This window comes from Syngnathus leptorhynchus, chromosome 22 (assembly GCF_054491065.1).
Source record: "Syngnathus leptorhynchus isolate UIUO chromosome 22, UIUO_Slep, whole genome shotgun sequence".
Classification (NCBI taxonomy): domain Eukaryota; kingdom Metazoa; phylum Chordata; class Actinopteri; order Syngnathiformes; family Syngnathidae; genus Syngnathus; species Syngnathus leptorhynchus.
In genome coordinates, this window is record NC_141216.1 from 1252617 (window position 1) to 1278656 (window position 26040).

The 26040-nt window shown below is 44.3% G+C and overlaps 4 protein-coding genes across 12 annotated transcripts; 3 read left to right on the top strand and 1 right to left on the bottom strand.

Annotated features, from left to right (window-relative positions):
* Positions 1-277: 277 nt before the first annotated feature.
* Positions 278-5352, top strand: foxk2a (forkhead box K2a). The gene is made up of 9 exons (XM_085904316.1): positions 278-765; positions 1557-1751; positions 1816-1957; positions 2193-2339; positions 2707-2900; positions 2968-3170; positions 3336-3596; positions 3675-3869; positions 3974-5352. Exons 1-9 carry the CDS (start codon positions 470-472, stop codon positions 4177-4179), a joined length of 1839 nt encoding a protein of 612 aa, XP_085760442.1. The 5' UTR covers positions 278-469; the 3' UTR covers positions 4180-5352.
* Positions 5353-6703: 1351 nt separating this feature from the next.
* csnk1db (casein kinase 1, delta b) lies at positions 6704-13043 on the top strand. 3 transcript variants are annotated; one of them, XM_085903350.1, is made up of 10 exons: positions 6708-7252; positions 8108-8218; positions 8300-8448; positions 8852-9080; positions 9170-9340; positions 9420-9568; positions 9711-9879; positions 9950-10083; positions 10500-10570; positions 11506-13043. In XM_085903350.1, exons 1-9 carry the CDS (start codon positions 7177-7179, stop codon positions 10530-10532), a joined length of 1221 nt encoding a protein of 406 aa, XP_085759476.1. In that variant the 5' UTR covers positions 6708-7176; the 3' UTR covers positions 10533-10570; positions 11506-13043. The 3 variants fall into 3 exon arrangements, with proteins under 3 accessions (XP_085759475.1, XP_085759476.1, XP_085759473.1); XM_085903349.1 differs by having other exon boundaries at positions 6704-7252; positions 10505-13043; XM_085903347.1 differs by lacking the exon at positions 10500-10570.
* Positions 13044-13362: 319 nt separating this feature from the next.
* Positions 13363-17752, bottom strand: slc16a3b (solute carrier family 16 member 3b). The gene is made up of 6 exons (XM_085903346.1): positions 17614-17752; positions 15542-15798; positions 15326-15469; positions 14632-15245; positions 14387-14567; positions 13363-14316 (listed from the first exon to the last, which is right to left on the bottom strand). The coding sequence occupies exons 2-6, from the start codon at positions 15762-15764 to the stop codon at positions 14015-14017; spliced, it is 1464 nt and encodes a 487-aa protein (XP_085759472.1). The 5' UTR covers positions 15765-15798; positions 17614-17752; the 3' UTR covers positions 13363-14014.
* ccdc57 (coiled-coil domain containing 57) lies at positions 17048-25496 on the top strand. 7 transcript variants are annotated; one of them, XM_085903340.1, is made up of 20 exons: positions 17048-17133; positions 18822-18986; positions 19446-19568; positions 19681-19824; positions 20474-20582; positions 21044-21145; positions 21222-21379; positions 21467-21541; positions 21618-21806; positions 21872-22030; positions 22092-22254; positions 22384-22461; positions 22900-23158; positions 23258-23422; positions 23552-23649; positions 23748-23967; positions 24094-24194; positions 24515-24664; positions 24727-24880; positions 25230-25496. In XM_085903340.1, exons 1-20 carry the CDS (start codon positions 17117-17119, stop codon positions 25427-25429), a joined length of 2829 nt encoding a protein of 942 aa, XP_085759466.1. In that variant the 5' UTR covers positions 17048-17116; the 3' UTR covers positions 25430-25496. The 7 variants fall into 7 exon arrangements, with proteins under 7 accessions (XP_085759466.1, XP_085759471.1, XP_085759467.1 ...); XM_085903341.1 differs by lacking the exon at positions 17048-17133 and adding an exon at positions 18145-18565 and having other exon boundaries at positions 24515-24607; XM_085903339.1 differs by lacking the exon at positions 17048-17133 and adding an exon at positions 18146-18565.
* The last annotated feature ends 544 nt before the right edge of the window (positions 25497-26040 follow it).

Below are 26040 nucleotides of genomic sequence, written 5' to 3' on the forward strand. Positions count from 1 at the left end.
ATATGCCAGGCATCATCCACAAGTCAAAGGCTTCCAATCCAATCCAGTGCTCCGCTGCTCCGCTGTGCCGCGCCTTCTCTCTTTCCATTCATCTGCGTGTCAGCGTGCAGCGCAACCTACCACGCACGCGTCGCTTCGGCTATTTTTATTATGGTTGCAATTGGTAAACACTGCGGCAATGCCGACACAGACTCGCTTGCCATTGGTCGAAAGGGACGTCCGTCACTGCACTTCCGCCCGTTTGTCCGCTTTTGATTGGAGCAGATGGTTATTTTTTTCCTCTCCTTCGCGGCGGTGGGTCGGAGCCGCCGTAACCCCGGTGTGGCTGGCACGTTCCTTGCCGATGTGAAGGTTGTAAAATTGAGCTCATTCCTTTTCCCAAAACTCAAGCAACCTCACCACATTAGCACATCTATTCAAACGTTTATCCTCCAACAATCCTCCAAATACCCAGCAGATACCTCAGAAGATGGCGGTGGTAAGCGGTATGTCGGGGTCGGCGGTAGCCCGGCTGGAGGGCCGAGAATTCGAGTATTTGATGAAGAAAAGGTCGGTGACCATTGGCCGGAACTCGTCGCAGGGATCCGTGGACGTCAGCATGGGACACTCCAGCTTCATTTCCAGGCGGCACCTTGAGATTTTCACGGCCAGCGAAGATGGCACAGGCACGGGGGAATTTTACCTCCGATGCCTTGGCAAAAATGGGGTTTTTGTGGATGGGGTGTTCCAGAGAAGAGGGGCTCCACCTCTGCAGCTTCCCCGAATGTAAGTAAGCTTGTGGAATGATCGCGCTTTAACCTTAGCACATGTGCTGCTGCGCTACGTTGTCCTGTGTTGTTGTTTTGTTGTCCGCCAGCGGTGTTGCACGTGCTGTGTCAAGGAACGCTCGGGTTTCGATTGCGAGAACGAACGTCACGCCGAACCTCCATGCCACACATGCAAGTTTACACTTACAAAGTGTCCAATGACACCAAAACGAGTTGTTTATACCATCGTTTGAATCGGGTTTGAATTTGGTCTTATTCGGCGTGCATTCTTTTCACCCGAAACGCATCACTCAAATGCAATGGCTAAGAATCAGCGCACTCGTGGGTTCTTTTACCCTCATCTAATTTTGTTTAGGTCACAATTTTATGCAACTCTGATTTATTTGCGTTCAACTGGTTTGTTTGTTGAACGCCGGGTTCAAGTGTTGGGTGTCGTTTTTCCCCACAGGCCGTCAAATCTAAGTGAAAACCTTCTCAGGCCTAGGTTGATCTGGAATTTTCTTGAAAGTGGGTCAATTTTGTATGAGGTGTCACCCCAAGCTACGTTCTAGCCACGCGTTCATGCTAGTAAGCTACTTTGGCGTGTTGCCAAAACATTGACGTATGATAAGTGTGTAAGATGACAAAATGGCGATTCTCGTTTGCTGAAGCTAAGCATATTTTACACGCAAGGATGGCCACTCATGTCGATTGTTATTGTTGCTGATTTGATCTGGCGCTCAAACTTTGCCTCAGTCTTGTGTTGCACCCCAAAACATGTATTTTGAAAATCCCTGTGTTTGATTTCAGGTGTTGCTTCCGGTTCCCCAGCACGAGTATAAAAATCACATTCACTGCACTTTTAAGTGACAAAAAGGAGCAGAGGAACGTGCCCGAATCGCCCGTCAAGTCGGTACAACCTCAGATTTCCCCACTTACCATCAACATTCCGGACAATATCGCCCACCTTATGAGCCCGCTGCCTTCACCCACAGGCACCTTAAGGTCAGTGGTTTAATTATTCATCTGTCTTGAAAAATACAGGCTCACCTTTTCTTTTTTTTCATAGTGCTGCAAATTCCTGCCCATCAAGTCCAAGGGGGGCAGGACTGTCCAGCTATAGGAGCGGCCGTGTCCTGGCCTCGGACCTAATAGCAGACAACTCACAGTCAGAAAATGACAAGGAGGCATCTGGTGAAGACAGCCCAAAGGCGAGTAGCATTTGTGGATGATGATGATGCATGATTCCACTCCATCTGAGGATTGTATTTTAATTGATACAAGAAAGCCTATAAACTTCAGAGAACTAAATGGTTACTCATTGAAGTCTAAAAATTGCTCAACCCTCTCTTCAGGGTAGACTTTGGAATAGAGAACTCGATTGAACTTTTGTGTTGTTTTTAGCTCTCTTTTTAGTTGTTCTCTCACGCCTCATGTTCTCTACAGGATGACTCCAAACCACCGTATTCATATGCACAATTGATAGTCCAAGCTATCACCATGGCCCCTGATAAACAACTGACACTGAATGGAATTTACACCCACATCACAAAAAATTACCCCTACTACAGAACAGCTGATAAAGGCTGGCAGGTCAGTGTCACTTTATCGGGAATTTTTTGTTTTGTTTGTTTGTTTACAAATCAAAGTACTCCAAGGGTGATTTATGGGAAGTATGTTAGAAAACTGTAGTTTTGGATAAAACGTTTCCAGGTCACCGTAGCCACAGCTTTCATAGCGCGGTGTCAGAAGTCTCGAGATCAGACACAAACGTGTGCGTCATGTGGAAAGTCTTCATAGTTTTCCAGGTGACATGCACTCCGGCTGTTTTGGAACTGCCGTGCGTGACTACTTGTTTGTTTTCTTCCCTATTTTCTGTTTTTAACTTGGAGCAGCAGTGGTTTATGAGAGACTTACTGAATAATATCCATGAAGCGTTCATGACTTTGCTTGTGTGTAGAACTCCATCCGCCACAACCTGTCCCTCAACCGGTACTTCATCAAAGTAGCACGTTCTCAAGAGGAGCCCGGGAAAGGATCCTTCTGGAGAATTGACCCTTCTTCCGAAGGCAAACTCATAGAACAAGCCTTCAGGAAACGTAGGCCTAGGGGAGTGCCTTGCTTCAGGACCCCCGTCGGACCCCTCTCTTCCAGGTAAATTATCCACAGCAGAAGTTTGCTTGAGTGCGTTAATGAATGGCTCTCCTTCTTTTTTTCCCAGGAGCGCCCCCGCTTCTCCCAATCACACTGGAGCGCTGTCGGCTCACTCCAGTGGCGTGCAGACCCCAGATAGCCTCTCCAGGGAAGGCTCCCCCGTCCCTATGGAACCAGAGCCGACCCCACCGCCAGCCCCCACGCCAACTGCCGCCGTCCAGCCTAAACTTGCTATCATCCAGGAGGCTCGCTTTGCTCAGAACTCCACTGGTAACCCCAAAATATATATTTAAATACAGTAGCATAGTAGGCTTAAGTGTTCGTCAAAAAAAGAAAGAACTGTGTTTAAAATCTATTGAATGTGCAAAGTAAAACAAGATTTTACTGGATTAAGGGAAAAAAAACGGAGGCCAAACGTCATTCTTATCGTAACAGGTTCTCCACTCACGAACCAGCCCGTATTGATTGCCGTGCAACGCCAGATGCCTCCGACGACCATGAAGCCTGTGACCTATGCCGTGGCCACGCCGGCCATGGTGACGACGACTGTTAGCCCCGCGCCCGTCATGCAAACCGTGCACGTTGTCCACCAAATCCCCACCGTCACCATGACCAGTGTCGCCGCGCAGTCCGCTGCCGCGACACTGAAGCCAAACTCTCAGGAGAATGGAGGGGGAGAGCACCAGGAGATCAAAGGTTTGGCCCTCTTACGGCGGCGGCGGCGCCTGTCCCAATTGTGCCTCGCGTGATGATGTCGTCTTCTTTTGCGTCTAGTCAAAGTGGAAGCGGTCCCATCCATCACAGCCTCGTCTATAGGCGGAGTCAGTCGCATCATCCAGACCTCTCAAGCCGCTCCCCTGACGACAGTAACCATCATGCAACAGGCTCCGCTGGGTCAACACCAGCTCCCCATAAAGACCATCACACAAAATGGGACTCACCTGGTCCCCATCAGTTCTGCCGCCGCAGGTTAATGCGTCCTATCGCTAATGATTCAAATACAGTCCTCAAATGTGTCCTCTGTGTCTCACGACTGACTGCTCTTGTTGTATTGCCCCCCCATTCCCAAGCAGTTGTTGCAAACCCTCTCCACCTTCTGGCTACCCACGCTTCGGCTTCCGCCTCCCTGCCCACCAAGAGGCAGAACGGCGAGGAGGCGCCCGCCTGCAAGAGGGCCAAGACGCAAGATGGCGACGAGGGGGAGGCCATGACCGCAAATGGCAATAACAACAATGGTGCCGGAGAAGCGGAGGTTGGCCAAGCAGTGGGCAACCAGTAGCCCCGCCCTGCCCCGCCCCTCATCCCTCTTCATATGCATCCTGAGCCCCCCGCCGTTGTCCACGTGAAGCCACACGCTGACCTCTTTCCGGGTCGGTCATCATCTATGGCAAGGTGCCAAAACGAGAAGCGATTACTAAAAGTGAATGTTCCAACCTTCCCCTTCCTCTTCCACGTGGAATTAAAAATCCCAGCATTGGCAGCTTATGAGCGGCAAACTCCCTCTTGAAGCACAGGGAAGGAGAATCCAAAATTCCAGCTGACTTTTGGGGACGGCCTCAGCCACTCAAGTGCGTGGCGCAATCCAACTTGCGTGCGTGTGGACATTCCCATCTTTGGCAGCTAGCCTCCCTAGACCCACTTGTGAGTAGATCTATATGCAGTATTCCATTGTGCAAATGTGTCTTGGGATTTCTCCGAGGATCAGTGATGAATTAAGATAGAAAAACTAAACCTTGATGAACGTTTAAAATATCACCTGATATTTTCATTTTTTTTGTTTTGTTTTTGTATGTGAACTTTGTTCAGTGAAATGAATGTAGTCTTTCTTTTTTTCTTTTTTTTGTTAAAGAAAACACTATCTAATAGAATGAATTCTCGTCTGCTCATTCTTGCAAATGACGTTTTGTTTTTCCGCCACTGTACATGGACAGACTTTTTTCATATTTTACAAATATCCAATGAGATGATGATAAAAAAAAAAGTATAATTCCCATGCGTATTTGACCATGTGCTTCATTGAGCTTGCATGTTAACAGATCTAGAGATATAATGTGCTGATTATCTGAATATGGAACTGAAGAACGTTTAGACTGAATCTATCATGCTTCTTGATTCTGCCCAGTGCTGCACTTACCCCTCTTTTTAGTTGTGTATTTTTTTTTTTTTTTCTTAGTCTATTTTTTTTTTTATCAATTGCCCTGTGTTTACCTTTTTTGTGTTGAGGTTGTGGCAGTCTCTTTATCAATGCTATTCTTCTGTTAACTAAACGTGTCAAATCATATTGTATCCTCTGTTACACAAGGAAAGACAAGTGATAAGTGTTTGTTTTGCTTCAGTGGGTAAATGCTTTTTATATATATATATATATATATATAAATATATATATAGGACTTTATTTAAAACATTGCCTCTGATGTTTGTATTTCTTTGAGTAAAAATTACTGCTTGGCTATTCTGCATTCAAAATATTACTTTTTTTTTCTTCATACTTCTAAACTCAAACCCCAACCATGGTTTAACTAGTGGTGTAAGGTAAGAAAGACAAGATATGCACGCACTCACACACACTTCATTGTTTTGAGATGTTGCTTGTTTTTTTTGTTTTTTTCGCTGACACATTTAATTCTTGTGTGTCCATTCCATTAAAAACTGCTCTCAGCCCATATCAAACATTCCCTTCTTAGGCTAAATTGTAAAAAAAAAGAAAAAGTTCCTAGTTCGAGTCCCGAGTTATTTTATTTTATATTTTTGCTTTCTCTCTGTATGTGCTTCCTGCTTTTGTCCACTAGATGGTGCTGAAAGCATAGGACTGATTTGTGACGCAGAACACAGAAATTTGCTGGCGCAGGTCATCAGGAAACGTCTTGATCAACTTTTTTAAAGTCAAATGGAAACAAAAGTGTGCGTTTGACAACTTGCGAGAAAATCGGACTGACTTGCAATAACTACCTCATCGTGTATAAAACAGCAGTGGTCCTCTACGAGACGTGATCGAAATATTCCCGTGTACAAACACTTTTAATGTACTGTCATTGTAATGGGCAAAAAGCCAAGGGGAGGAGAAAGGATGATACTTTTCCAAACCACTCTATATATTTAGCAACCTAGTTGGATGGGAAATCTATTCATCAGGTATCAGTCAATTACCTTGAATAAACAGATACTAGGTACTAGGCGCAAACAGGCAAAACAAGGTAGGCTCGATGTGCATGAGAACTACACCAAGATACATCACAAATGCAGTTTTAACAGTGGTGCATATATGAAATAGTTGATGCACAAAGCACTTACTGCAAAACTGCATAGATAGATGAATTGCATAGCTTTAAAGTGTCTGATTTGTCTTTTTGCATTGATAAAGATCTACTTTGAACGGGCCTTTTCAGTCATGTTGAATAATTCCAAGATTAACTCTATCAGGGTGTGTTAATCCTACAGCATGTGAATGTAGCACGTACACGACATGCAGAACGTTAGAGTACACGTGCCAGCCCGTTACCCAATCTCTGGAACAACAACTTGGCCATGTGACTGGTCTATATCATTTTTCTGATTGGCTCTCTTACAACCAATGGGAAAAATCGCCAGCAGCTGACGCACACTCAGCCAATCACATAATGTCAACCGGAGGCTGTGGCGACAGATTTGGACAGGACCAACATGGGCGGGCCGCGGGTGTCGTTCTTGTTGATCTTTTTCCCATGCAAGGCAACGCGTTTGCAAAGACGTTGAGTTGGAACCAAATTTGCCTTTAAAGATAAATTTGTTTAAGAATAAATCAGCCTTACATTCTTGCTATTTTTTTACCTATGAATATGTACCATGCCAAACATCCGCACACATTTGGGTCATTTCCATATCTGACGGTGGTTGCTAGGGGAAGTGATGTCACTGACCAACCCGCTTTCACGACGACGAAAAAAAAAAACAGCCTTACTATTAGTGGAAGCTGAGCGAGTAGTGGCTAAGGTTTAAATCCAGTCCAATCCTTTGTTTTTTTTCTTTAAAATGACTTTTCCAGAATAGAGAACATTAACTAGGTGTTCTACGCTATCGATTGATACCAAAATTGTTTGTGTTCGTATCTCGGATAAGGAGAAAAGTGATGGTGAATTTTGGATTGCACAGAAGAAACCGAATCCGGAGAGAGAAGCAGTAAGAATTGCTTGGTGCCTTGTTCACCACATTAACACATAAGGAAGGTGGTCAAATCAAGTCAAGGTGGAAACCTGAGTGTATTTCAATCAACAAAACGTTGAATTTAGCCAGCGACAAGATGGAACTTCGAGTGGGGAACCGATACAGACTGGGCAGAAAAATCGGAAGTGGATCGTTCGGTGACATCTATTTAGGTAAGTCAAATGGATTGGATTGTTTTCGACTTGTGTTTGTCCTTAAACGACGGACGTGTCACGAGCAGCTCTCGTCACTCTCTCAGGTCTTCTTAACCTTTGTGTTGAGATCAGCCACTCTTTAGCTAGCATCATCATCATTTCGTCTTCACCTTATTTGAACTTAATCCAGTGGAAATGGTGTGACAAGAGAGCAAATGTGCCAATGCTATCTGGTCAGCGGAAGATATGACGTCAAATGATTTTTAAGAATCAAGCCGACTTGTGGGTTGTGCTTGAGAAGACCCACCCAGAAGTTCGTTCCTGTTGTTTACCCGTTGCTACAAGCTTCTCGTTTTCAATGGAGTCAGTCGGTCGAGAAACAGTTGGCCGGCCCTAGTTACACAATCCAACCCCCATAACCCATATCAGTGAAGGCCACAGTCTCATCTTTCTGCCTCTACTGCTGCTGCCGCTGCTTGAAAATGAAAGCAACTTGAATTTCTCACATTGCCACAAAATGACGTAAGGTCTTTTTTCGAGTAACATAAACATAATCACTTCATTCATCTGTCACAATGGAATCATTCATTGGGTTCAATGCATGCATATTAGTGATTTGTCTGCTTCAAGTCCATAAATGATTAACAATGACATAGCAACTGTGTGTTAAGCATCCTCGATTCATTCAGAGTCTCTTTGGGTGGAAATGAAGTGGCAACAGGAGTGGAACATATAATTGCAGACTTTAGCATTGATTACTCATCACTTCCAAGGGCTGCACTTCCTTAGGTGGAGGGACTGTCTGTTGAAGGCGTCGTTGGATTGGGCTTCAAAAAACAATGTTTGACTTCTCTTGTGTTTGTCCATTTTTAGGCACAGATATTTCTGTGGGCGAAGAGGTTGCCATCAAGTTGGAATGTGTGAAGACCAAGCACCCCCAACTCCACATTGAAAGCAAGATCTACAAAATGATGCAAGGAGGAGGTAAAAAAAAAAAATCCCTCGCCACGTCAAATATTACATGAACAATGACTCATCGAAATTGACTTTTTTTTGTACTTCAAGTGGGTATTCCAACCATAAAATGGTGTGGAGCAGAGGGGGACTATAATGTCATGGTGATGGAGCTGCTGGGACCCAGCCTGGAGGATCTCTTCAACTTTTGCTCCCGCAAGTTCAGCCTCAAGACAGTCCTCCTTCTTGCTGATCAGATGGTGAGATGACAGACATGTCTTCCCCCGTAGCGTTTTTCTCCCTCCCATCGTTGGAGATTACTGAAAGTCTCGTCTCAATTGAATAATGGCGATGCATGTGAGTGACCCCAAGGTAACATGACTTCTCAAACGAGGTCCTAGGTGCGCCTCCTAAATTCATTGCATTCTTGCGTGGATCATGCTCGAGCAAGTTTTGTGCAAATTGCCTAGATAGTTATTGCATAATCAAACCTGCTTCATAGCGTCGAACATTCTTTTTTTTTTTTTTTTTTTTTTTTTTTCTCATACGGCCGGGCAAGTAACCACAAGGCGGATAAAATACCCCGGCAGACCGCAGCCGTCTTATTTCTTTGTAAGTGAACAAAACGTGAATATGATGTCACCCTCCCTTTGTCCATCCCAGATCAGTCGAATTGAGTACATTCACTCCAAGAACTTCATCCACCGAGATGTGAAGCCTGACAACTTTCTGATGGGGCTCGGCAAAAAGGGCAACTTGGTCTACATTATTGACTTTGGCCTGGCTAAAAAATATCGTGACGCTCGCACTCACCAGCACATCCCCTACCGCGAGAACAAGAACCTGACTGGAACTGCGAGATACGCCTCGATCAACACCCATCTGGGCATCGGTACGTAGTCACGCACTTATTGTTTGTGACGGGGAACGTGCTTGGACTTGTCTGAGAAGGAACTGAAAGTTGAACTCGATCTTTTACAGAGCAGTCAAGGCGTGACGACTTGGAGTCCTTGGGTTATGTTCTCATGTATTTTAATTTGGGCTCCCTGCCCTGGCAAGGCCTCAAGGCTGCCACCAAGAGGCAGAAGTATGAACGCATCAGTGAGAAGAAAATGTCCACCCCCATTGAGTTTCTATGCAAGGGATATCCATGTAAGTCAACCTTTTTCGTGTTATTTGAAATTGCTTTTGTGTTGAGCTCAACTGATAGTAGCTTTTGTCTCCGTCACAGCTGAATTTGCAACCTACCTGAACTTTTGTCGTTCGCTGCGCTTTGACGACAAGCCGGACTACTCGTACCTGCGACAGCTTTTCCGGAACCTTTTCCACAGACAAGGATTCTCTTATGACTATGTGTTTGACTGGAATATGCTGAAATTTGTGAGTCATTGCTTTTGGATACAAAAGACCATTTGTGCCTCTCCGTACGAACAATTAGCCAGATGCCATCCGAAGCGATTATTATCAGGATTAAAAATTGCGGTGAGGTCACAGCCTCATATTTGATTGTGGTTTTGAACAGGGAGCCAACCGAGCGGCAGAGGAGGCGGAGAGAGAGCGCCGCGACCGGGAGGACAGGCTGAGACACGGCAGGAACCCAGCCACCAGAGGATTACCCGCCGCATCGGGACGACCTCGTGGAGGCCAAGACGGAGCCGCGCCCGCGCCGCTGACACCCACTTCGCATACGGGTTTGTCACTCGGTAACCGGCGTGCCGCGCTCCTCAACTATGACTCTGAAGTCTCCGCTCTGATCTCCAGCGTCCCCGCGTCAAGCGTCCGGCATGGAGCGTGAGCGAAAGGTCAGCATGCGGCTGCACCGCGGTGCCCCCGTCAACGTCTCCTCCTCAGATCTTACCGGACGGCAAGACACCTCGCGCATGTCCACCTCACAGGTACAAGATGTTTGAGTTGAGTTAAGCACATATTGCAGGAGTCCTATTTGATGCTGACCCTCCCTAGACAAAGAAAGAACATGTTTTGTTTGACAACTAACCCTGGAGCAAACAAGGGTGGCCTGCTCGCTGTGAATCGTGGCGCTGGTCGCTGCTGCGTGTGCGCCGATGGCCACGGATCGCAAGCTCAGATTTGGTTGTTTTTTTCGTCCAATGCATGTTTTGCAAGCGAACGAATGACGTGTCTAAATTCTGTCTGCTGATCTTTGTCATCAAACGGAAGCATCATTGAAACTTAAGGCCCATAATCGGCGCTCCCCGCACCTTTTGATTGAAGTGCTGCTCTTTTAACAAGTAGTGCGCTCGGTTTCTGACTTGACGTATTGGGCCTTGTCTTTCCCTTCCCCCAACCTCAGAATAGCATTCCCTACGAACATCACGCCAAGTAGACGCTCGCCACATACTTGTGTGACCGTGGCAACACTGGGTGAGTTGCGCACCCCTGGAAGCACCAGGAATGCATTTATCCAACTTGCACAATTTCCAGGATCATTTTTGTCAAATCTGTCATTGATAGCAAAGGGACTTTTATTTTGGCAAGCAGAATGTGAACTCCAAGGTTGCAGTCCTGGGAACTGGTGTGGATAATGCATTACAGTGTGCACTGTAGTCCGAGAATGTAACCCCACCTCACCCGTCGCCTACCCAGACCCGAAAAGAATGCCCTTTCCAACAGCTTTGTCTTTGTGGCTTGTTGCTTGCACCATTGCTACACGCATCAATGGCACGCATACAACTCACTGGCCCAAAGTGACTGGCTCCTTTTCCACCATTACCCCCCCCCCCCCCCCCCCTACACACACACACCCTCTTCCAGCACCCTCCGGTGTGCTTTGGTGCAGTTGTGGGTTTCTGAAGTTGTTTTTACCTGGAAAAAAAAAAATTTGCGTCCCTGCATCGCCTTTTCACCCCTTAACACTTGCACGAGATGAAGCTACGTACTTGTTTTGCATCTCAGCTTAAAGCTTCTTCATGGCTCTGGCTGAAAGCTCACCAAGCATCCAGTTGTTCAGAGTGCTCAGGGTTTTCAAGGGACCCAAATGGCATGCACACACACAATGACTGGATGGCTGCAAACGTTCTTTCTGGCTGTGAACTAATTTCCCATCTTTTACTTGTATTGTGTGGAAAAGTCATACTTCATGTCTTAAATGCAAAGAACAATTTGATCCAATGATGAATTATGTTGTTTTATAAGCTCAGATGAATTTTTGAATTGCAAGCTATTTGAGGAAAGAAAAATTGTATTCTATTTATTTAGGGGCAATGCATCATGGGATCTGTTTTTTTAAGGCCACTCTTGTGAACACGGTGATTTTGAACACTGTCACAGTGGCACTCCTTCTTTGTTCCCTTATGTAGATGGTGTCAAGCGCACTGCCCGCTGGCCTCCATCCTCTGGCTCCTCGATGAGCCTTGCAGTCCAGTCCGGTCCAGACCGTGCGCCTACTGAGACTCAGACTAATAGTACAATTGCCACACTACTGCAAGCTAGGAAGCCAAATGCTTTCTTGGCGACTGCTCTCTCTCTCTCTCTCTCTCTCTCTCTCTCTCTCTCTCTCTCTCTCTCTCTCTCTCTCTCTCTCTCTCTCTCTCTCTCTCTCTCTCTCTCAGTACTGTCACTTTGTAATGTTAACTCTTTGCCACAACCTATGCCCCCCCCCCCCCCCCCCCTGCTCGTTTTGATGTTGTCTCTAGTCTGAGTGTTGGACTTCAGGACTGTTTTCTGTCCACTTTTGCAGGAGATATCTGGACAAGCCCCCCTCCCCTTTATCACATCACGTATTTTCTTTTCTTTTACTTTTCTTCAGCTTGTCTAAAGACAAAGATTGTGTCCAGGGCCAACACGGCAACCTCTTTGTTCTTTCAAGGATAATCTGCAAAATGAGTCCCACGACAGATAACGTTGCTAGTGTCTTCTCATGCTTCTCAGTAAAATGTTGCTTTTTTTTTTTTTTTTTTTTTTTTTTTTTTTGGTTGTTGGTAGGATCTAGTTAAGGGGTATGTATAAGTAAATACACACATGCACACATGGTGAATGTACCAAACACGTTTTGGTATTTCTAATGCTTCAGTATTTCTTCTTTGAAGTTGAAATACATAATTGTTGTCCACAGTTCCCTTTCTTAGTGTTGTACCAAACAGCTGCACTTTATGAAAGGTGGCGAGAGCTTCATTTGACACTTTTGACCAGATTTCTATTGACTGTGTACAGAGAAAACCATTTTGCGCCGTCTCATTTGTATTGTTTTGAAGCTGTGAAATACTTGCAATGTAGATGTGTAAATATCTTTTGTCTTTGGTTTCCTTCCTTCCTAGTTTAGGGATGAGTATGAGCATTCTTTGGAAGCTTTGGTTAAGGAAGCCTGCCCATGTAAGGTTCGGCAGCCATAATTGTGTGTAGCGTCTACTTGTCTGTGTGTGTGTGTGTGTGTGTGTGGTGTCACCCGCTCGCTCCACTTTTTGTCACAGAGCAGTGCTGGTCGTAGGCACTGTACTGAATGTGGCCAACTTTTTCACTTGCTTTTCAGGGGTACTGTATGCGAGGTGATTTTTATTTTATTTTTTCTCCCCCTGTCCTCCTTCAATGACTCCCCAGTCCTCTCAAATTTCCACTATTTAAAATGACAGTTTGTAAGAAGCAGTGTGAGCTTCGTGTTTTTTTTTTTTTTTTAATAATCCCCAATTTGGATTAAATCGTGTCTTGGACGTCTGGCTGCGAGTGGCCATATCTGTTGAAAATAATGGCATCATTCTTTCTGCCCTGCAGTTTTTGATTTTGACACTTCTTCAGTCAGCCAATTGAAGAAAAATAAGTCACCGGGCCAGCAACATTTGTTCACATTTATATTTGCCACTGTATTTGTGTACCTAAATTGTAAATAAATTACCTCCTTGTATCTTTTAGTGCCTTGACTCAATGGTCTTTTGAAAGAATGTCAGAGTACTGCTCAAGCTTTAAAAGGCAAGTTAACTTGAATTTCTTTTTGCAATGTGTTTTGAGTTTGGTCATGTGACGTTCACATGATGACATTTTTAGTTCGCAGCGAGCGGTAAAATAGGTTGAGTTTGATTTTGCTCGTTCATTTATATCCCACAATTGCGATATTAATCACAATATCACATTGGGCCTCGGAAATAGTTTGGCGAAGATAATGCAGGGAATTCTATTCTGCATTCCAACCTTACTAAAAGCTAATTGCAATAGAGATACACATCTAGATCATTTATTTTTCAATAGAATACAGTGCAAGAAACATGTCACAATGCCTTAGCCAAAATAGTTAATTAAATTCCATTCACAAGTTGTTGTTTTTAATAGAAAGCAGACAATATATTGACCTTGACACATGACATCACTCCATTTGTGCAACATTAAAAAAAACAATAAACAGTTAGCCAGTCTTATAGAAGAATAAAGGCAAATTCATCGAGCAGCATCAAGTATTTCAAACCGAAACAGATGAAATGACCAAACATGAATTGTCGTGTAGGCAGTATAGAGCTCGGGGAATGTTGACTTAAGTGTGACCCGTTGACGGTGTTAAAAAAAAAAAAAAGGGATTTAAACAAAACAATCAAATGGACATAAAGGTCGAGACATGACCATTTATTTGGTTTGTTAAGTGGTGAGTGCTATTTAGTGACACAAAATGGGCAAAAGTGTGAATAGAATTATCAGGATTCAAAAAATGCCCTTGATGTAGTGCCCATGAAATATTCATGGAGTTGGGCAAGAGCAATCATACAAGCAAAAAAAAAAATTCTTGAACAAACTGTTTAAATTCACAATTGCCGTACAGTATTGTATTGATTTTGCATGAGCGCACTCGCTGCTCTTGATACTGATACAGTATTTTGCACAATGTCCTCATAACGATGCTTCAGTATTCTGCTCTATGCCATCCATCTGCACATTGTCTCCCCCTGCATTCAAATTTCTGTATTTTCCTCTTTCTTGGTCTTCTGGCTCCTGATCTGGGCCTTCCCTGTCATTGTGGAGGCTCTCCTCTGTAGCATTCCCTGCCATTTCCAGCGTAGCCTCCGGTTCTTCCGGTTTTCTTTTGATGCACAGGAAGTTACCCAGAGCGATCACAGTGGCCGACAAGGTGACCTCGCAGCCCGCCAACAAGAAAATGTACATGTACTTGTGGGTGGCATCCAAAAGGCGACCTGGAGGAGAGGACACGACACGCGGCCGCTGTTATTAAGGTCAGGTACAGCTGACCCACGACGCTCTTACCTGCTCCAGGAGGCCCCACTAATACAGCGACGGCTTCCATCAGCAGAACCAGGCCGATGGCACTTGAGAACTTGTCTGTTCCCACGATAGCCATCAGGACCTCAAACTGAAGGGCTCCCACCATGCCATAGGACATGCCAAAGAAGACACAGAAGCCCACCAGACCTCCGTAGGTGTCTGCCTGCATTCCAAGACAAGAGGTGATTAAAGATGTCCGTGGATCACAGATCGACCTCCGTCCTTACCTGTGAGCCGACCAGATCGGTGACTCCGTTGAAGAGCATGGCAAAACTGAAGAGGTAGACGCACCTGGGCCGTACCCACTTCAAACCGGCGATGATTCCGCAGAGAGGACGAGCAAACATATCTACAAATCCCAGAATGGTGAGCAGCAGTGCCGAAGTGGTGTCCTCGTAGCCCAGTCCTTTAGCGTAGTTGACCACGAAGACGGGCGGCACAAACAAGCCCAGCACCATAATCGAGGCGGCCACGGTATAAATCACGAAGCCTCGGTCCTTAAACACGCTGAAGTCTAGTAATTTCTTCTTCTTGGGCTGAATCTTCTTCTCTTCTGCTTCTAAAAGATGGCCATCCTCAAATTCGACAGGGTTTTTTTTGGGTGGCAAGAGGGGCCTCATAAGGGCACCGCAGGCGCAGCAGTTGAGCAGCATTCCCCCCAGTATGAGAAAGCCACCCCTCCAGCCATAGTGGTACTGAAGAATTTGTCCCAGAGGAGAAAGACAACACAGAGCCACGGGGCTGCCTGCGGCTGCCAGACCGTTAGCCAAAGGTCGCTTCTCACTGAAGTAGCGATTTAGCATGATCAGGGATGGCTGGAAATTCAATGCCAGGCCCAGACCTAGTCACACAAAAGGGAGCAGTGTTACAGACCCCAAAACCAGTTGAGCTGTTCTATAGCAGATGTTTCTTTCACGCTACCTGTAATTACACCAGTGCACAGGTAGATGTGTATAATGCTGCTTGCAAAGGAAGCCAGAATCATTCCCAATGAGGCAAAGAGTCCACCGACCATCATCACGGGCCGACAGCCGAACCTGTTCACCAACACGCTGCACAGAGGACCTGGTCGACGCAAAGAGTGAGACCACATCCGTCCAGTTTTGGAAATGGATCTCCTTGTCACAAGCGCCTTACCTGTGCCGTAGAGCATGGCCAGCAAAATGGAGGAAATCCACGCGGTGTCACTGTAGCCGACGTGAAACTCCTTTATTAACTCCTTGAAGAAGACGCTGACGGCCTTAGGAAAGGCGTAGGAGAACCCGGTAATGACGAAGCAGCCGGCTAACACCGCCCAGCCCCAGCCGCCGTCGGGTGCCTTCACACCGGTAGGTCCGTCGTCCACCACTGCACCCCCCATGCTATTCTCGGGCTGATCTGTTGGTAGTCACAAGCTGCAAAACACACACACACACACACATCTTCAATACACTAACCCAAACTATATATGGAATATGAGTCGAAAAGCAAAATTGCACAAAATGCAATCCTAACTGGCTGTCACTGTACTGGCCTTCCTTTTTTTTTTTATTATTATGAAACAATGTGTGTTATGAAATGTGTAGGAGTACGTGTTGACACCTGATAGGTCTGCGTGAAATGTGTTTCATTGTGTTCCTGCTAACACACAAAAATAAACCACTGTTGTCTTTTGTGAATGTTAAGCTCTTTAAATGTTTCCCCATGTTCATTTTAAAATAACGTGAAAGTTGTCATGACATATTCAGATTTTCAGATGAATTATGTACAGCATAATAAGTTTCTGACTCCTAATAGTCATTTTGACAACTTTTCCTATCAGGTTAAGATTTTTCACTTTTTCACAGTTTCATTGTCATTCTTGTGAAATGTCCTGCGGCATATTTCATCATTCTATTGAGAAGTTGAGTCACTTGTTTGAGCAATTTCTTGATAGTGAGACATACTTTCAAAAGTTGAAAGCTCATTTGGGTGAATCGCCCACTGGTACAAGTCCTACATTTGACCCCTAAAATACAAACTATTTGACCATAATGGTGAACATTGACTATTTTTTTCTAACATGTAAAGGCACCTAAAAATGAATGTTTTTATTATCTGAAGAATATTAGTCCAAGAGGGCCTTGGCATTGACTTGTGCTTTGGCCCGAATAAGTTTTAGCAAATGTTTCCTTTTTGATATTTTTGGATCTCCATTCCCAAAGGCACAGAATGACCACAGCTCTGCTCCGCTCCGCCATTCTGTTCAGAGCCAAAGAAATATAAGCACCATGACTAATTTAAGACCCTCGACAATCCACTGGACACACACTGGGAGCCACTATCGAATGGAACATTTCTCATGTCTTACAGTCCGATGAAAGGACTCCAGATAGCAACATGCTTTTGTGCTTGCTGTGTGACTTTTTATAAGAGTCAAGAGCATCCTAGTCTAGTTTCAAGTGTTCAACTCAAGGCCCTGGGGGCACATCACTTCATGTAACTAACTCACTAAAGTATTTGATTTTTTTCTGAATATGGTTGGAATTCTTGCCATATAGAGGGAAAACATGTCATTTCTCAGTTTTTAGGCGGTGTTGAGTCATTTCAAGTGGGATGCCTGTTTCCGCATCTCCAGGAATGTGACGTCACATTGATCCTGCCAGAGCAAAGCCACCTGACTGGTTGGTGTACGTGAGGACCGCGGCGTCTCTTTACAACGGATTCTTTGAATTGGAAATCCTCGAGAAGCGCATGTTGAGGATTTGGAGGTGAAATTCTCTCGAGCTGCCTCGTATTCTTGCGGGAGTGTGACGTCACGGGGATGCAAAGCCGGCTGGCGTACGTGAGGACCGCGGCGTCTCTTCAATGGATGTTCTCGATTGTGGAATCCTTTATTAGCACATACTGACAATTACGCTTGGATTCCAATATTATTCGGACTGCCTTTACATAGTCGCGATTTTATTTTAATAATCGTTTTTGTTATATATATATTATTCGCGTGATAGATGTGATTCCGGAAATTTAATGGAATCAGTAGTGCGCGACAAGAACGGATTGTGACAAACATTGGATATTATTAACACATTTCCCTATTCTGACAAATTTTAATCACCTCGTTTTTTAGAAAAAACAACAACAACAACCGTAGATCTGTACCTGTTGCTTCTGCCACAAATGGATGCGCAGTTTTGCGCATATTAAACTGAAGAGTACAAACAGAAAAAGATCCGTCCACTGTCGCCTACCTGGAGAGATGGTGCTGTCCGGTCCTGTCCGCTCCGCTCAATGCAGACCATGTGAACGTGATGTCGACACTGCTTTTATAAACGGCGGTGCTCCTGGGACCCCCCATTAGGACTTGTGTCACAGTTACGTCACTTGAAAATATCCACGCATTGTTACGTTGATCAAACCGTAAAAGAAACTAAAATATCACTATCTTACAAATCATATTTCCTCCATTTTTTTTCGATGTATATATTTGCATCATCGCACGCTTACAATGACCTTGAAAAGTAGGCAGAAATGATGAATGCCCCGTGTTTATATATTCAAAATTACATAAAACATATTTTCTTAGATTGTTATTATTATTATTATTATTATTATTATTATTATTATTATTTTAACCTTTGATACATCTTTCAACGCGGGTATACAATCGTCTTTGAGTTTTTCCGTAAATAAAAAAAATCGATCCAGGAACGATTTTCTGCGATGTCCATGTCACTGGGGAAGATATTAACAGACTCGCGGTTGCCATAGAAACTTGATCCGCTCAAGCGAACTGACCCGTAGGCAAAACGACGCAGTGCCCGGCTCGTATGAATATAGTTTGGACTAAATTAAATGAATTCAAAGTCTGTATTGATGTATACAATAAAATAAATCATTTAAAGGATACTAAAAGATCGGTAAATACGCAAGGCAATAAATTCACGGTAGGCCCCAGGAACCTTTATCGCTGTTTGTGTAGCCAGGGAAGAAATTGCAATCGTGCAGTTACCTTGGAAACCATTTGTCCCCTCTCCAAAAGAAGCTAATTCAGCAGTACCTTGCAAAGGAGTAGTTTTCAATGAATATCTACTTTTCAACCATCATGTAGGATAGCGTCTCTGTTAGCAGCGGTTACTTTAGCGCCCAAATGGTTACGACAACTTTGTCAACATCGACTGAGGACACACTGGCGGCTACATGGTGGGAGAACTGGATATTCGTTCTTATATACTTGTCTTACATACTATTTACATACTTGTTAAGTTGATTTTTTTGTAGCTTAACAAACACATAAGGTGATAGGTAATTGATAGAAAGACAAGTAAGATGTATACTATACTTAGTATATCAAAGCATAATGGACGGTGTACGGCAAATTTTCATCCACACTCCATTGTATTTTTGAAAAGTACTTTTTTTTTTACATTCGTGACTTGTTTTGTTTTGTGTGTTGCAGTTCCAGAATGGAAGTTCCAAGTAGGAGCACCCGACACTGCGTGCTGGGAGACCTGGAAGCTCTGGTGGCCAATAAAGAGAGGGAGTGGAAGGAGCTTCATGCGAGAAGGAACCATCTGTTGGAAGATTGTCTTCAAAAGGCCAAGGAGGAGTGTTCTTCCCTCAGGTATTCAGAGACAAAATGTCTCAGTTGAATTGAACATTTGAACTCTCAGAGTGTGAAGTCATGTTACAAAGGAGCACGTTTCCCCACCCAGCTGTTAACAGTATTGTACCATACACACAGAATTGCTTTTATTTGCAATGTTTTGAAACATGTCTCCGTGATATCTGCCTCCAAGTCCATACAATGGAGGCTTGTTGATCAAGCGTAACCAAGACATTTTATGTGGAAAGACAGATCACTGTTAAAAATGTCCATTTTCAATGTGACACGAGTCCTACGTGTGAAATAATTCAATCGCAACAATTGTTTGTTTGACTTAAGATACAGAGACACCATTTATTTAACATGAGTAATTGTTATCCTGCAATTAATGCAAACTCAATTAACTTTTCGCACATGATGCCGTCTGTATACACAGTGACCTGATCCATTGTGTCTCGGTACTCTATTTTTTTGGAGATATCAAAACCAGAAGCTGAAAGAGAACTTTCAGTACAATCTCTCTATCCTGGATGAACGTGAAAAAGAGCTGAAGCGATACGACGTCATCACCACCAGGGCTGTGAATGCGGAGCAGACCAGGTCAAATGATAACATTTGAGTGTATCTTCTGGGTTACGTATTAAAGCAGGACAGGAATGATCCTGGCTGGCAGTCTTAAGTCATTCCCAAAAAAAAAAACTCCCATTTACAGGCGAGAGGAGCTGAGCCGACTCCGTATCCAGGTTGCCACGCTGGAGGAGAAGCAAGCCAAAGATGCCGTTGCGAGACAGGAGGAGCTGCGTATAAACCAGAACAAAGCCGCTCAACAAAGGCTGCAACTGGAAGAACTCAGACAGTGAGTCTGGAGGAGGGGGGGAAAAAATGGAAAGAATTTACATTTACATTGCAAAGTATTTGTAGATTGGAAAATAAGATCAATATGAAATGACAGTGGATTTAAGAAGACCCCTCCCAAATTTGAAGAAAGACTTACTGCTGTGTGGTGGGTGGACTTGTCAGGAAACGTTGCCTTCCTGCACAGTGTGTTCCTGTCATCTTGGCGGACAACCACATATGCGTACACAGCCACGTCCACGGTGACTTCATCAATGCTGAGTCAGACTGCGGGTGGCCAACGACGCCTCATTGTTCTTAAAGCTTTTGATGAGGTTGTTCGGTTTGGACCACCTTAACAAAGACCCCCCTGCAGGCTTCTCTAATGACTTGCTTTTCTATCCTCTTATATGTGTTGTTTGATCTGGGAACTTGTGGATTTGGAAGGAAGTTTGGAAGATCTATTTGATGTGTGTAAAGAGGGAACAAAGCAGGAACAAGTACAAAGGTGTTCCTGACGCTATTGTGATGTCTAAGCCCATCTATCTGACAGACTGGGGTCTGAGGAGACACTGTGCAGAAAGGTCTTTGGAGCATTTTGCATCTCACTTTGATATCCTCAATTTCTCTGTCAGGCACACTGATCAAATCCTATGTGTTTGTGTGTGAAGCTCTATGACAGGTGCAATTCAAAAGCAAATTGAGGAGCATGAGCGGACAAAAGTGGAGGCGCAGCGCAGATTACGCCAGATGGAGGAAGAAGTCGCTCGGCAGAAACAGGTGAATACACAAAAAGTTTTTAGCCTTTAATTCAGGGACGGCCAGCTTAAATGCTAAAAGCCATCCCCTCTCAATTGTGTTTTTTTTAAATGAATCAAGAAACCACACTCTGCCAATGCGCTGACCTTATCCTGACCTCTACTCTAAAACTCGAATGCGACCAACAATGTGGACACAACTCTTGCTCATGTTACAGCTACAGTGTGCGAGACTGAAATAACAACCCGACCTTTCGAATGAAACCACACTGAATTGGCTGTTATGTCTACCAACCAATGTGTCATGGTCACAGGATTGAGGGAACTTGTATACTCATCATGTTCATGAGTCTAAGAAATCTGCTGTTAAACTGACACCCATGTGGCCATCCAAATAAATTGTAGGGATACTGATGAAATGAGATCATCCGTGTTGACATTGAACGAAATGAATTCAAATCTCTCGCTCTCTCTTGACATCAGGAGATGACAGCAGCTTGTGACAAAAAGCTCAAACAACGAGAGCACGAGTTCAACTTAAAACTCGACGAGATGCATGCAGTACTGCTGTCCAGTGAGCTCAAGGTCTAGAAAGTATGACAAATGTCTTGAGACAAACTGTTGCCACAATCTTTGGTTGACTTTTTTTTTTCTTCTTCAGATAAAGTTGCTGACTAAAGAGCACGATGTCCAGAGCCAGGCTCGAGACCAAGCAACGCACGCGCTCAAAGCATCTGAAGAGCTCGCTAAGCAATTACAAGTCAAATTACAATGCAAGGCTGATTTGAATAATCAAGCCACTGCTGCCAAGGAGCTCAGGTATGACATAAAAAAAAAACAAAAAAAAACATAAATTTCTTTGGAGGCCTTGAACACCGCTGTATGTTTACGTTTAATTGGTCTCAGGATAAAGGAACTTGAGGAAACGTTGAAACAGATGGAGAACAAACTGAAGAAGCAGAAGGAAGACCACATACAGAAGTGAGTCAGCCAGGAAGAAAAAACAAAACAAAAACGACACAAATTTCTGAAATTGTGTACGTCCGTGTCTATCAAGATACGAGGAGGTGACCCGGGCTTTGAAAGAGAAGGATGAACAACTGCAGGCCCAGAGTCAGGCCCATAAAAAGCAGTTGAAGAAAACAGAAAAACACATTGTCAAACTGAAGAATGACATGGAAATTCAGTCCGCAAAAATGTGCTCGGCACAAAAAGCCTTGGAGAAGAAAGATGACACAATAAAGAGGTGTGTGGATCAAGGTATGTTTGTGGAACTAAATGTCGAGGCAAATATTGAAACATTGCCTGCAGGCTACGTAGCGACGTGACTGCAGCCCAGACAGTTTGGGAGAGGCACGTGAGTCAGACTTCGAACGAGATGGTCGCCAAGAACACCGAGCTGATACGTTTACAGAACAGTAACGGCAAACTCCGTGCTGACTTGGAGAGGAGCAGGGAGGAGATTAGCAGGTGAGAGTCTCGATTGTCACGTTGAGAACGTGATTGTCATGTTTGATTTGCGTGTCGTTAGGTACAAGCGAGATGTGAGCGCCGGTTTGCAGAGAGAGGCAGCCCTTGAACAGGCACGAGTCCAGTTGGACTTGGAGTGGCAGGAGCGCTATGATGCAGTCAAAGCTAAACACTACCTGGATAATGAGCACCTTATACAAGATTTGACACTTGCCAGAGACCAGGTCAGGCTTGAAGACCTTAAAATATCCTTTTTTTCTTCTTTTGTGTCAATCAAATCACATGAAAACCAGGGGAGGTGAGCAGATATGGTTTTAATCATCTTATTTCTTCATCTACTTCAACTTGATCAGGCAAAAGCAGAGCTGAGTGAAAAAGAAAAGCAGTTGCGGGACTTGAATGGCACAAAGGAGAGTGACAATGCAATGCAGGTATGCAAGCAGGAAGAGCCTTTTCTGAATTTGGCCTTTTCCTTCAGCAAGTACTCTGTTCCCCTTGACTCCTCCAAACTGGCAGCTGCTGTAAACGCTTGGCACCATAGGAATGAACAGCACCTTATCAAATAACACTTAAAGTGCTTGCGATGAAAACCATGCCATGCCATACTAATTGTTGAATGGTGACACGAGCAGGTATCTTTGTGTGACATTCGCAAAGTCAAATCATTTCAAACCACTTCCTGCATTGCAAAGATCTAGTGATGGGACAATGAAGCTTTACATTTGCTTTGTGTACCAGTTGTATTTAGTTTTACTCCTCTAAATGTGAATTGTAGATCTTTTTTTTTTTGTTTTTCCTGAAAGCTGATTTGCATCATAGCTACACTGTCCTCATTAGTGTGTTTACTATACTGTATCACATCCTAACAGGGTCTCACACCAAATGCAGATGTGCAGGAATCAGAGCAAATAAGTTCCCTGGTTGAGCAGAACAAGTTTTTGCGAGCTGCCATTTCCCAGATGAGAAAGGATATGGAGGATCTTGGTCATCTTCTACCACCGCAGCCACAGACCAAGCTTCAAGCTATCTCTCCCAAGGCCGCCGAAGCGCCTGCAGCTACCTCCACAACTGAAGCTCTTGCCAAGCATCCGGACTTCTCTGCCAAGACCGTCCCAGCTCATTTGTCAGGTCTCTTTCAGAGAAACATAATTGATGATTTGAAAATGTCACCAAGAGGTTCCTGTCACCAATGCAATGGACGCTAACCTTTTTGTTGCTTTGTTTCAGGCCAGACTCAGGCTCTGAAGCAGGAGGTGGTCCTCCTGAAAGCTCGATGCAGACATCTTGAGGAGCAGCTGGAAGGTGCTTCTAGGCCAAACGTAGGAACATCGAAAGAGTTCCTGGCTCACACATCTTTGGACAAACCACATCCACATGACCAATTGAAAGAAGGTCATTTTCTTTTCAATATGTATGAAGGGACTTTTTATATGGAATAGGATGATTTGAAATTCAAAGGTTGTACAATGCAAATGGCGACTTCTTTTTTTAACCTTTTTCTATTATGCTTTGGATCCTCAGTTTCGTGTCTGGAGAAGGATCCTGATTCCAGTGTTTTGAGGAACCGAGTGGGGAGAGGGCCGCACGTAGAGCTTGGACATGCCAACATAAGAGATCAGGTACTGGAGAGGTTCTCCATTTCAACTAACCAATAGAGAACACAGTCAGTAAGTTTGTTTGATAATAATAATAATAATCCCCCCCATGTCCTTTTTAGAGTACTGTGGTGCAACAAGTCCGAGATGAGTGGCAGCAGCAACTCAACTCAGCTCTGATGGCCGGTGCCGCATCCGGTCATGTTAAAAGGAACATTGGCTTGGCACACGCCAGGCTGAAGCAGGCGGCGTCTTACATTGCCCGACTGAGCAAGGAGAAGCAGCAGCTCATACAAATGGGCAACTGCCTTCGTGCCCGCATCACTTCGGCAGGATTACACGGTACAATAACCAACATATCATGCGCTGTTGACATTTTGGGTTAGGTCAGCTCCGTTCCAATCTTTATCCCGAGCAACCAAAATTGAATGCAAATCTTCACTTCATCTGATTTGGTGTGCCTTACAGAGGGAATTGAACAAAAGAGAGATTCCCTCTCAGAGGAACAAGGACATCGAGATGATCGTCTTTTTGCTTTGGAGCAGCTGCAGTATAAACTCACCACACAGGTTCATTCTCGAGCTATCTTGCTTTGTTATAACTTGACATTTTGAAGTTGCTTTTCTTCCAAGGATGCTGCCTCTCCCCAAATGATATGCATGGTTAGTCCCGGTGTAAAATGACACAATGTGTCCCTTAAAACTTTACATTAAGTACATGCAGATGAATTATTAAACTACCAAATACTGTGTGCTCATATATCTTGGGCTCCAGCCACCTGTACATGGATGGATGGATGAAAGTCCTTACTTATGAAGGAACATTCTGTTGCGTATTTCTACCACTAGAGGGCGACACGAATTCACTTACCTATTGATGTGTGTTATAGGAGCTCCAGTATGCTGTGAGGCAGCAGCAGCAGCAGCAAATGGCTTGCACTGTTGCTGAACACGTTGCTTCATCAGACAGCAGAGAGCCTCCCGTAAGAGGAGACGGGAACCTTTGTTACACAAACCACAAAACCACCCAAGAGTCTGGGGTAATAGTGTACAAAACTGCATGAAGAGAAATTGTAAAACATCATTGACTTTCTTTCCCCAGACTTCAAAAATGTCAGACAAAACTCCTACAACTAGTCAGCAACAAACCTCATTGGAGGTGGAAACACAGGCCAGCTCAGAAGAGTCACTGCAATCATTAAAGGACATTTGGGAAGTACTGGACCATGGACTGAGTTCGTCTATTTATTCAGAAGGTAACCTTATCCAAAAGAAAATGTTGGTTGCATGCCATTTCATGATTCAAATGTATGTTACTAAAACCTCTCTCTGCATTGAGCATGCATGCCACACAAAAGACAGACCAGTTTATGTTCACGCACTTGAAAAGATGCAAAGAACAAATGGAAAATCTTTCTCAGAATGTTGCCAACTGTTGTTTCCTTGCCAGTGTTGCATTAAGCAGATTAATGGGTGGATGCCAGAGTTGGCATAGCCTGCACGCAATAATTTGACCCCTGACCCAATCAACACTGCCTCAGTCATAAACTTTACCCTTGAGCCATCCGTATGATGTGTATGACAATATCTCATATCTGTATCAAGGTGAAGGTGAGCTGAGCAGAAGCCGGGCTACTACGTCAGCCACTGCTGGAGTGATGGTGAGCGGTACCATCGCCCCTATCCACAGTCGTTCCCCTGCCGAGCTGCAGCAGAAGAAGAAGCCCTCTCAAGTACCAAAAAACTGCCAGCATGGAGCCCCAGCCAAAATCAGCAGGATCAGGAACTACAATACTAAAGACTGATGCAGTCATCCAAGACTGTTGTTTGGCTTACACAGAAATATGATCATTGTGTGATCAATAAATTGTTTACAAGTGACTTGGAGTTTGTCTCTGTACACGTTTTGGAAAGAGTCATCTTTGTTTGTTGTTAGTGCATCTGTGATGCCTTTGTTAAAGACAGAAAAAGGAACATCTCCAGTGAAAGGGGAGGATGGACATATAAACGTCACATGCAATTTTTAAACTGCAAAACTGGTTGCTGCTAGTGCCAAAACATAGATGGATATGAAGAAGAATGTGTGCAGTCGTTTTGGAGGACTTTCAATTAGAAACGTTGCAATGAAAGTTTTTCTCCCTTTCAATGACCTAAAGAAGCTTTTCGGTTTTTGCTCTGCTATCTTAGTGGGTCAGTTTCCTCCGAATATCATGCGAGCTAAGTTGATGGACGAAAGTAACCTCGGAAAATCACACCAGCCAGCATTGTTGTCTACGTCACATCAAGTGGCATCGCCTCCTTATCACGCTATTTCCTTTCGTGTTGTTTCTGATTGGACGAATGTCCACACCCTCGCTACGCCATTGGCCAATTTACGTGTCAACTCAAAATCCGTGCGTGTCATCCATGTGTACCA

Bases quoted from the DNA above. Each gene is read 5' to 3' on its own strand.
- foxk2a (XM_085904316.1), top strand. From the start codon at position 470: ATGGCGGTGGTAAGCGGTATGTCGGGGTCGGCGGTAGCCCGGCTGGAG. The intron at 2,901-2,967 runs GTAAATTATCCA...TTTTTTTCCCAG, and splicing joins GTCGGACCCCTCTCTTCCAG to GAGCGCCCCCGCTTCTCCCA. The intron at 3,171-3,335 runs GTAACCCCAAAA...TTATCGTAACAG, and splicing joins CTTTGCTCAGAACTCCACTG to GTTCTCCACTCACGAACCAG.
- csnk1db (XM_085903349.1), top strand. From the start codon at position 7,177: ATGGAACTTCGAGTGGGGAACCGATACAGACTGGGCAGAAAAATCGGA. The intron at 9,081-9,169 runs GTACGTAGTCAC...GATCTTTTACAG, and splicing joins CAACACCCATCTGGGCATCG to AGCAGTCAAGGCGTGACGAC. The intron at 9,341-9,419 runs GTAAGTCAACCT...TCTCCGTCACAG, and splicing joins TCTATGCAAGGGATATCCAT to CTGAATTTGCAACCTACCTG.
- slc16a3b (XM_085903346.1), bottom strand. From the start codon at position 15,764: ATGGGGGGTGCAGTGGTGGACGACGGACCTACCGGTGTGAAGGCACCC. The intron at 15,246-15,325 runs GTAGCGTGAAAG...TTGTGTGACTAG, and splicing joins GTGCACTGGTGTAATTACAG to GTCTGGGCCTGGCATTGAAT. The intron at 14,568-14,631 runs GTAAGGACGGAG...CTTGGAATGCAG, and splicing joins CCGATCTGGTCGGCTCACAG to GCAGACACCTACGGAGGTCT.
- ccdc57 (XM_085903339.1), top strand. From the start codon at position 18,513: ATGGTTACGACAACTTTGTCAACATCGACTGAGGACACACTGGCGGCT. The intron at 22,462-22,899 runs GTATGCAAGCAG...ACATCCTAACAG, and splicing joins AGAGTGACAATGCAATGCAG to GGTCTCACACCAAATGCAGA. The intron at 24,665-24,726 runs GTAATAGTGTAC...TTCTTTCCCCAG, and splicing joins AAACCACCCAAGAGTCTGGG to ACTTCAAAAATGTCAGACAA.